General features: G+C 43.5%; 1 protein-coding gene across 2 annotated transcripts in view; it reads right to left on the minus strand.

Annotated features, from left to right (window-relative positions):
• Positions 1–9881, minus strand: part of NEURL1B (neuralized E3 ubiquitin protein ligase 1B) — a 91035-nt gene extending 81154 nt beyond the window's left edge. For both annotated transcript variants that reach the window (XM_027841785.1, XM_027841784.1), the window contains exon 1: positions 9666–9881. In XM_027841785.1, coding sequence (XP_027697586.1) covers positions 9666–9696 — 31 coding nt within the window. In that variant the 5' untranslated portion in view covers positions 9697–9881. The remainder of the gene's footprint in view (positions 1–9665) is intronic.
• Between the last annotated feature and the right edge of the window lie 1233 nt (positions 9882–11114).

Here is an 11114-nt window from a genome sequence, read left to right on the forward strand (position 1 = left end):
AAAAAATATTTATAATAGCTCTTTTTGTGGTGGCAAAGAATTGGAAATTGAGAAGATGCCCATCAATTGTGGAATGGCTGAACAAGTTGTGGTATATGAATGTAATGGAATATTATCGTGCTATAAGAAATGATGAACAGACTGACTTCAGAAAAACCTGAAGAGACTTGTATAGTCTGATGCTGAGTGAAGTGAGCAGAACCAGCAGAACATTGTACACAGTAACATCCATATTGTGCGATGACTAATATTGATAGACTTAACCCTTCTCAGCAATACAAGGGTCTAAGACATCTCCAAAGGCCTCGTGATGGAAAATGCTATCCACATCCAAAGAAAGAACTATGGAGTTTGAATGCAGATCAAAGCATACTATTTGCTATTTTTTCTTTTGTTGTGTTTTGTTTCCTCTTTCTGGTGGTTCCTCCTATTGGTTCTAATTCTTACTTACAACACCACTGATGTGAAAATATGTTTAACAGGAATGTATATATATATATAGCCTATATTAGATTGCTTGCTGTCTTAGTGAGGGAAGGTGAGAAAAATTTTAAAGTCAAAAGTTTATGGAAGTGATTGTTGATAATTCAAAATAAATTAATTAAAAAAAATTTTACATTTACCCTTACTGAATGCCATCCACCCCAATGTTCCAGCCCTATCAAGATCTTTTTGGATCCTAACTCTGTTATCCACTGTGTTAGTGATGCTGCCAGAGAAGGTCTGCCCCCAGCTGAGCCCCAGTTTACACATATGTAAATGAGGGAGTTGGACTGGATGATCACTAAGGTCTAGGATTATAACTAGGATGTGGTAACTGGGACTTTGCCCCAGGGTACCAAATTTAGAGGGCACTGAAAATGTTTATACTCCTTCACTAGGTAAGACCTGAGAAAGGCATCCAGTTAGCAAGAATAATTAGGTAAGCTAGGAGGCTACCAGATGTACTACTTCTTATCCTCTGCCTCCAAGAGCCATATCCCAGGTGATTTGTGATCTTCTTCTCCTCTTATTAACATGGGTTGGCATCCCAGTGTTTCTGTCTCCCCACTAGAGCACAGTGTTCTTTCTAGCTCTCCCCTCTCCAGGTGGGTCATACATCCCAAGGTCTTAGGTTTTTCCCAGAAGTCTCCCCTTCAAATGAAATTTTTTTTTTTTAGGCAATTGGGGTTAAGTGACTTGCCCAGGGTCACACAGCTAGTACCTGTCAAGTGTTTGGTCTGAGGCTGAATTTAAACTCAGGTCCTCCTGACTTCAGGGCTGGTGCTCTATCCACTGTGCCACCTAGCTGCCCCTAAATGAATTTATTTTTAAAAGTTGATATGTACTGTGCTGTAAGAAATGATGAGCAGGCTGATATCAGAAAAACCTGGAAAGATTTATATGAACTGATGCAAAGTGAAATGAGCAGAACCAGAAGAACATTCTACATGTAACAGCAAAACTGTATGATGATCAACTGTGAATGACTTAGCTATTCTCAGAAATATAATGATCCAAGACAATTCCAAAGGACTCATGATGAAAAATGCTATCCACCTCCAGAGGAAGAACTGATGGAGTCTGAATGCAGATTGAAGCATACTATTTTTCATCTTCTGTACTTTTTGTGTGTGTTTTTTTCCTTTGGGTCTATGTCTTGTTTTACAACAGGACTAATATGGTAATATGTTTTGCATGATTGAACATGTATAACCTATATCAAATTGCTTACTGTCTTGGAGACAGAGGGGTGAGGGAGGAAAGGAGAAAATTTGGAACTCAAAATTTTTTTAAATGAATGTTTAAAATTGTCTTTACATGTAATTGGGGAAAAATAAAGTTTTATTATTTTTTTTAAGTTGATATGATGGTGTCATTCATGATATTTGCCCTGGGTGCATTTCTTAGTGATTGCCCCAGGAGCCAAATTTGCTAATTACAGCTCTGTTATGTTTCCTTCTAGCTGTAAATCCTATGACTCTAAGAAAATTGCTTCAAAAGTTCTGTGGTCTCTTTGAAGGTTGAGAAATAAGAGAATCCTAAGAGAAGTCGACCACTTGTTAAGAGGACATCTCAGGTTAACAAATTATTTATTTTACTTCCTCTCTCTCCCCACCTCCATTGAAAGAAAAAGAATAATAAAACCTTTGTTAACAAATACTCAGTGAAACAAAATAAACTCCCACATTGGTTATACCCCAAAATTTGTCTAATTCTGCATCTCGAGCTCATCACTTTTCTGTCAGGAGGCGGGTAGCATGCTGCATCATCTCCTGGAATCATGCTTAGTCACTGCATTGATCAGATCAGTAAGTCTTTTTGTGCATCATTACAATGTTGTTATTGCGTAAATTGTTCTGGTTCTGCTCCCTTCACTGAATCAGTTTATACAAGTCTTTCCAGGCTTCTCTGAAACTGTCTCTTTCATAATTTCTTATAGCACAATAATATCCCTTCATATTCATATTCCGTAACTCAACTGATGGGCATCCCTTCAGTTTTCCAATTCTTTGTCACTACTACAACAGTATCTATAAATACTATTGTCCACATAGGTCCTTTTCCTCTTTTGAAAAACGGATTTCCAAAATCCTCTGACTCCCCACCTCCTCCCCTTTAAACTATTTGACACATCTAGGCTATATTAAGCCAAATGTGCCTTTAATAAGACCAAATCTACCTCTCCTTCTTCGCCTGTGTCTCTTAGACTACCTAGCTTCGTTCAAAACTCAGCTCATCTGCCACCCTCTTGGGGGAAGCCTTTCTTGATCCTGCCACTTATTAAAGGTCTCTCTCTCTCTCCTCAAATTATCAACTATATAAGTAATCCTCAAACTGATTCTTGCTCACGGCACAGTATCCTTTGTCATGAGAAAAAGAGCACAATGAATTTTTAAATTGGCCACACTAGGTAGAGTTTGGAGATTTCAATATGAAGTCAATTTTGTCAAGTTCTTTGTAAATTTAAGGTCAGACTTATAAGGTTAGCACATACGTGTAACAGACAATTTTTATTTATTTTGCAAGTACTATACTTACCATCCTACACATGTTGGTAAATAAAATTTATACTGCATATAATTATTTACAAGTTTTCTTACATCTAATAGTATAGCACCTAAAAATTTCACTGCACACACAGCAAAACTCCTTTCAAGAACTGCTGATGCTTATATGCCATATCTCTTGAAGTCAGGGACCATTTTTCATTTTGTCTTTTTCTCTGCAGCCCCTTGCACATAGCAGGCATTTAATAAATGCTTGTTGGGTTAGGTTGGATTCAGATGAGAAATAAGCTGTTCCTGCTATGTTAGAAAGCCTGGTCTTTTCTACAATGGCTTAATTTGTTGTATTTTGCCCACCAATGTCAAGAGTTTCTCTGCCCTAATTATTTTCTCTTCTTACATCAAAGCCAGAAAATGTCTCTGATAATAAATCAACATGTGGAGACAGAAAAATTAAATTGAATTGGTAAAATAGAATGTGGCTTAATTAGCTCAAGCCCAATCTTTAGGTTCCTCTTCAGCTTGAGCCAATAATGAAGAATGGTTAGGGAGGGAGAAGCAGGGTTGGAATGTGTTGGCAAAGAGAAGAGAAGATGACATACACACGTCATTGTTACAAATCCTCGGCCCCAGAGGGCTCCTCCTAGGCCCCTTGTTTCTCATTTTCTACCACCAAAAACCACCTCCTCTAGGAAGCTTTCTGACAGTTCCCTTCTTTCTCTTCTCTTCAGCAATTCTGGACATAGTCTGTAAGGGCTACTTAAATTGGATATATTTCCATCAAAGAAAAGACTTAGAAAGGAAAGGACATGGTGGCTGTCTTCAAGAATTTAAAGGGCGATCATGTAGAAGACAAATTATTCACGTTCTGCTTGGTCCCAGGACAGACCTAGGAACCACTGGTACAAGTCGAAGACAGGGCAGACATACTTTTTATGAGGAAAATCATTCTACCAATTAGAATTATCATAAAACAGAAGGGGGTGCCTCACTTGGTAATGAGTTTCCTGTCACTAAAGGTCTTCATGCAGGATGGCCATTAGTTTGGGGTACTGTACAGGGAATCCTATGGAGGTATACAGATTGGATTAGATATGCTCAGAAGCCCCTCCCAGCTCTAGGAGGTTATGATTCTAATTTACATTTCTTGTGGATTTTTAAATGAAAAAAAAATTCAATTAATGAGCATTTATTTATTTTCTCTCCCTCCCACCTCCATTGAAATTTTATTGATGTTTTGTTTTTACATTACAAACACTTACAGATTATCCCCACTTCATGGGAGATCTCATATAACAAAGTAAAACAAGTAAATAAAACAAATAATTCAGTGACCTCACCTGAAAATGCATTCAACAATTCACTATGTGGCACCCCTCCCACTTCTCAATTTTTTAAATTAATAAAAATTTATTTTCTCTCCCTCCTATACCCCACTCCATTAGGGAAAAAAAAAAGAAAGAAAAACAAATTTCTTGTAACATCAGCACTTCCGTGCCTATCTTTTCCCAACTAGATTGTAGGTGCTTTGAGGTGAGGAACGATAAAATATTTTCTATTTTTTTTTTGTCTCATTGCATCATGTTAGGGATAAGATGGTCTCTACCTGTTCTTCCTCCCTCCTTCAGTAAATGTAAAGTCAATTATTTTAAGTTCTTGATAAGGAATTCCATCTATGTATCCTTTTAACTGTGAGACAATATAGAGCTGGGCTTTTTTCATTTTGTTTTTTTTTTTGACCAAGGAAGGACAGAAAAGAAGTTCTTTCAACACAGAATTTAGCAGCAATGAGCATCATAAATGATTCTATGAATTTTTTTTTTAACTCCCTGCAACAGAACATCTTCCCTGAACTGCCTTTGCTTTCATTGTTATCCATCCATTTAGGAAAGTCATAATTGTCTGAAACCAAAGTCCTCCATCTGAATTACCCATAGGGAAGAATGGCTAGACAGTGGTCCCTGAGAGGGCAGAAGAGTCAAATAAAATGGTGAGGTGACAGCTCTTCTGGACTCTGCCCTTGGTCAAACCACACCTGGGCTATTGAGTTTAGTTGAGGATGTGCCATTTTAGGAAGGACACCCAGAAAAACTGGATAAGTATTCACAAAAAGGCAATCAGAATATGGGTTGGTGGTTATGCTTTAAGAAAAAAAAAGTATGAGGAACTAAAGCTATTTAGCTGAAAAAAAAAAAAAAAAGACCTGGAGAGGGAAGGTGATATGATAATTGTCCTGAAGTATTAGAAGGGCTGAATTGTGGAAGAAGGATTAGGCCTCATCCCAGAGGGTAGAACTGGAAGCATGGAGAAGTGCATTTTAGTTAAGTTTAAGGAAAAAAGCTTCCTAACAATTACAGCTATCTCAAATCAGAATGGGCTTCCCCTCACTGGAGACCTGCAAGCAAAGACTGCCTGACCGCTTGTCCAGGACGTTGGAGAGAGAAGTCCTGATCAGGAATGGGTTCGATTAAGTAGCCTCAGAAGTTTATTCTGATTCTGAGAACAACTACTGAAAAAGGTGACCTGTGTTATGACTCTTCACTTAGAGTTGCAAAAAACAAGGGAGTGAGCTCTCTGCTTGAGTGGGGATACTACTAGATAAATATCATGCTACTTTTAGAATGCTGTATTCTCATTCACATACTCAGTATGCCTGCCCCCACCCTTGGAAGATGACCCACATCTGGAGGAATAGTTTTTGCCCTGGAGATGCATAAATATTTCTTAATTAAGAGAGACTGTAAAGGGTGTGATTCTTCAAACCAGTTCCTTTTTGGATGAGAATGATTCCTAGCTATATTTGGTTATATCCATAGGAAACTCCTACCACAGACACAGTTCACCAGGAAGAGGGCAAAGAACTACTAAAGCAACAGGCAGCTAGGACTCCTGTTTTAACTTTTTTACGTATATAGATCCTTCAAAAGAAGAGTCTTCTTGCTGCCTATTTTACACTACAAGGGAATTCAAGGGCCATAGATAGAGCTTTAAGAGGCCTTTAAGATTATTAAGTTCAGGGTTTTTATCCTGGGGCCGAGAGTCTGTAAACTTGGATGGGAACAAAAATAATCTTTATTTTAATATAACTGGTTTCCTTTGTAGTACAATGTGTTGTATTTTATGCATTTAAACACATTATTCTGGGCCAGGAATGGTAGCACGAGCCTGCAATTCCTGCTGCGAGAGAGGCTGAGGGAGGTGGATCACTTGAGCTGGGGAGCTCTGAGATGCAATAGGCTACAGCCAATTTTTGCTGTCTGGCACCAATGTGGTGAACCCCAAGGAGTACAGGTCCACCAGGCTGCCTAAGGAGCGATGAACTGACCCAGGTCAGAAATGGGAGTAGGTCAAAGCTCCTAGGCCAATTAGTATGGGATTGGGAGGTTTTTCTAGCCTGGGACAGATGGTAAGATCCAGTCTCAAAACAAAAACAAAACAAAACATTATGAGAGGGAGTCCATAAGCTTTGCTGGGCTGTCAAAGGGAAATATCATACAAAGAAAGGTTAAGAACCTCTGATTTTGGGGCACCTAGGTGGCACAGTAGACAAAGCACTGGCCTTGGAGTCAGGAGGACCTGGGTTCAAATCCAGCCTCAGACACTTGATACTTACTAGCTATGAGACCCTGGGCAAGTCACTTAACTCCAATTGCCTCACCAAAAAAAAAAAAAGAACCTCTGATCTAGTTCCTTCATTATGGATGAGGGAATTGAAGTCAGAGAGGGAAGTGAATTGCCCAAGGTCATCCAGTCATTTAAATGAAGACTTGGAACTACATCAGAAGTCTCCCATCTTCTAGACAGGATGATTTAAACCTTTTGTTGTTGTTCAGTTATGTCCAACTCTTTGTGCATTTTGGGGTTTTCTTGACAAAGACATTGGACTGGGCTCATTTTACAGATGAGGAAACTGAGGCAAACAGGGTTAAGTGACTTGCCCAGGGTCACACAGCTAGTGTCTGAGGCAGGTTTGAACTCAGAAATGATGAGCCTTTCTGATTCCAAGGGCAGAGCTCTATCCACTGCACCACCCAGCTGCCCAGATTTAGAGCTAGAGGGGGCTTTAGAACCTATCTTGTCTAACTGAATCTTACAGAGAAGGAAACAGAAGCACAGGGAGCTTGATTCATTTGCCAAATTGATTAACAAAGATAGTAGCTGAGTGGCAGAGCTGGGATTTGAACTCAGGTCCTCTGACCGAGAATCCAGAGTTCTTTCCATTTACCTATGCTGGCTTGCTTTTTACACGGTACAATGGTACCACAATCCCTCATGGTTACAAGGGTACCACAATCCTTCATGGATGCGTGATGCCTTTGGCACGGATACTCCTTTCATCCTCAGTACTCCTACTTCTCCATGCCTTGGTTGATGGTATTCTTGAGTAACTATGGCTGACAAATTCGTTATCTGGTGACTACCCTTCCACCAATGTGCCTCTTCACACTTGACTAGGCCCCTTTCAACACCAGGGTTCTTAACTTGGGATCCACAGACAGATTTCAGGAAGTCTATCAACTTGGATGGGAAAAAAATACATCATTGTTTTCACTAATCTCTAACTAATTTAGCTTTTCTTTCCAATATGAAAGTATGCAACAAATATTTTGAGAAGGGGTCCGTAGATTTCACCAGATTGCCAAAGGGCAATGACACTATTCTAGACAGACAAATCATTTCTGGGACCTACTGAAAGTCTTTCCAGCCTTGGACGCTGTACCCAGATTCATGCTCACATGAAAATTCAGTCACTTTCATTTCATAATGAGGACCCTGAAAAATTTAAAATATATCACAGTGTATCAAGGTTTTTCTCTGCTCTCACCAGATTGCTGAATTTCTAGGGTTCCTCTACAGGGGCCTTGAAATTACCTTAAAGGTTCATCCAGAACAATGATTAGATGTTTTCACCTTCCACAGGTCAGTTTTAAAAATCAGTGAGTTTATCACTAATCTATTTCAATTTCCTTGAGTGGAAGAGAGATTATATTCTGATAACCATGTGTGAGATGCCAAGGAAGAAGGGATGATGTGTGTGGGGGTGTGCAAGGATAAGGTGATCTGTCCTCCTTCTCAAGTCTCCTGCTGGGCCTCTATATACTACCTCATTGAAATTTTTTTTTTGGTAGATCTATAAAAAAAAAAAAAAATCTCCAACCTTCTGCAGAAAACTACCTGTATTTCCTAACAACACACTCCTTCTACATTTTGCCAGACAGTGATCTTTGATCAACAGATAGTCAAGGTTTGCCATAAGCAGCCACTCAACCAGTTGTGGGGGGAAGGGAGTCATCCAAACCCAAGGGATGAATAATTTACAGGAAAACTGAAATATACCATAAAATAACAGAAGGACAGAGGACAAGAGAGCCTTCTGTGTGTCACTGGCCTTAGACCACTTGCCAGAAACAGTCCTAAAGAGGCTGACTGATTGACAAAGACCTCTACAGTCAACAGACAGCCCTGTCCAAGTACTGTCGCCCCCATGGTGCCAAACAGCTGTGGAAGTCGCAGGTGGTGACAAGCAGGGGAGAAAGTTCATCCCTTCTCATAGTCCTGAAGGCTGTCAGCCTTACACCAGTCTGTTTCAGGGCTCTGTTGGGAACCCCTGCTGTCCCTTCTCTCTCTACTCCCTGGAGTCACCCTCCTGGTCCTCACAGCCTCTAACACATTGGTTGGAGCAGACACTTTCACCCTGGTGGGCTCTGGCCCTGGCAATTCAGGGAGTAAGACCAATTCCCTCCGCAGGTGGCGCCTCCCAGAGGACCCCCTCTGGCCACCAGGACCTGGATCTCGTCCTTGAGGCTGTCTGCGGCTCAGCCAAGAGCTTCCCTCCCCCACCCCAACAATCTGGGGGCAGAAGAGAAACGCCTAAACAAAGGGGAACGAGAGATGGTGGCTGCCTCTTCCAGGAAGTATTCCCTGCACTAGAGCAGACACGAAAGCAATTGGGGTGCAGGGGTGCTGGGGTGGGGCAAGAGAAGTGGGGTGGATGGTTTCACTGTTTTTGCTCTTTCCTTCGCGGCTGCCCCAACGCCCCCATGATTTGCTTCCTCTATCCCTCCCTTCGCCAACCACACACCTCAGGGGTTTCAGGTGAACTCCCGAATGCCAGGCACAGGGCTGCCTGTGCCCACTATCCCTGTTAATGCAATTTTGCTTTGGAACAGAAGAATAAGTGTGTGTGAGGAGGTGGGAAGAGCCCGAAAGAAAAGGCTAGGATAATGGAGAGCCGGGCAGTTCTGGGTGGGGGGAGGGTGCTAGCACCTGGCTATAGCCGGGGTCTCTGGGGCGGGGGAGAAGAGAATAGGGGCCACATTGAGCAGTCCTGGCACCTGGAGGAGAGGGGTGCAGCAGGAGCAAAGGGCCAGCGCTGGAGCCCAGGACAGGGTGGAGGGCAGCGGGCAGTCCCGCCGCCCTGCCGTGGCTGAAGGCGGCAACCCCAGTGGGCACGGCCTGGCCTGGGGCATGTGTGCGTGTGTGAGTGTGAGTGTATGTGTGTGTGTTGGCGGGTTGGGAGGGCGGGAAACGCCGGCAGTCGGTCAGCCAAGCCCGGCAACCGGGCGACAAGCCAGCTCAGTCCCGCGCAACGGCCGGAGAGGGGGAGCGGAGAGCGGCAAGCAGTTCCGAAGGGGAGCGGGGGTACGACGGGAACCCAGGGCGCGGGCAGCCGCTTACCTGGCAGGGTCTTGTGAGCGGTGTTGCCCATCACTCTCGGGTGGGGGTGGGTAGCGGCAAAGAAAGCGCGGAGGGTCCCCTAGTCCGGTCCTGCTCCGCTATGCGAAGGGCCATTGACAACTAACTACTTGGCTGCTGCTGCGGCGGCTGCTGCTGCTGCTTCCTACGCGCGCGACGGGTCCCCGGGTCCAAGGGCTCGGCTCCGGGACATAGCTTGCTGCCGGCACTAGCAGCGGGCGAGGGAACAAGCAAGCAGCTCCCGGGGCCACCACGGGCTCGCGCCCCCGGGAGGCGGAGCCACCTGGGCTCGGGTAGGGCCGGCCTCCGCTCCGCCCCGGCCCGCCCCGCCCCGGCCCGCTGTTCGCCTTTGCAGCTGCTCAGCGGCCGCTGAGGCGTGGGGGACTGGGGGCGGAGTCCGGCCGCATCTTTTGAAAGTTTGGAAAGGGCAGCTGGAGAGGAGCAACGACGAAAAAACCGGGAGCCGGCGCCACTCCTTCCCTCCCTCTGGGGCCTCCCATGAGGACATGCATGGGTGCCGAGCTTTAGCCCCGGCCCAGCAGCCGTTGCACTGTGTAAACCCAGCAGAGGTCCTGGACTCTTGGGAGCTTAACAACTAGAACAGACTGACAGACGCAGCCGGCCAAGTCTGCCCAGGGCACAGGCTTCTAGGGGGAAACTCGGGCGCCCAACGGGACGAACGCACAGATGCTGGCAGGAATGAAACAATACATGCGTTGACGTTAGAAGCAAAAAGGGACAAGTGCATTTAATAGTGAAAGAAAGAAAGAAAGGACGAGTAGAGCTAGACAGCACCTAGTTTGGAGGTTACCCAATGCACACCATTTCTACCTCCGAGGAGACTGGGCCCTGAGAGGCGAAGGGATTTGCCCACAGCTAGTTAGTGGTAAAACTGGGACTGACATAACAGAATTTAGAATTGAAAAAGGCCTTACAAGCCATCTGGTTCAGTTTCCTAATTTTACAGGTGAGGAAACTGAGGCCTTCAAGGGGTATGTGTTAGAAGAGGTCCTTTCTGATCCCCACCAGTCGTTCCTGCCTTTCCCCCTCATAATTTCTATTTTGTATTGACTCATCCGTAAACCTGTTGTTCTCTCCTCTTCCCCCCCCACCCCATCCCCGGCCAACAGACAGTTTCCCTGTTTTTTTTTCCTTTTTTTTTTTTTTTGTCTTTGGGTACCAAAGTGACCGGTAGATGCTTGTAAATTAAATTAAGTAAATGGATGAATGCGCTTGCCCATCGTCACACAGTGAGTTTGCTAAAGTTTAGCTTCTCATCTAAATTATCTAATTCAAATTTTTAAAATTTTCATTCATTCATTCATTTATTTATTTTTGCCACTACCCGCTTAGCTGGACCCAGATCCCTGGGCTCTCAATCCAGGCTTTTTTTTTTTTTTTTTTTTTTTTTTTTTTTTTTTTTTTTTTTTT

Source organism: Vombatus ursinus, unplaced genomic scaffold (assembly GCF_900497805.2).
Source record: "Vombatus ursinus unplaced genomic scaffold, bare-nosed wombat genome assembly UNPS02014863.1, whole genome shotgun sequence".
In the NCBI taxonomy this organism is placed as follows: Eukaryota; Metazoa; Chordata; class Mammalia; order Diprotodontia; family Vombatidae; genus Vombatus; species Vombatus ursinus.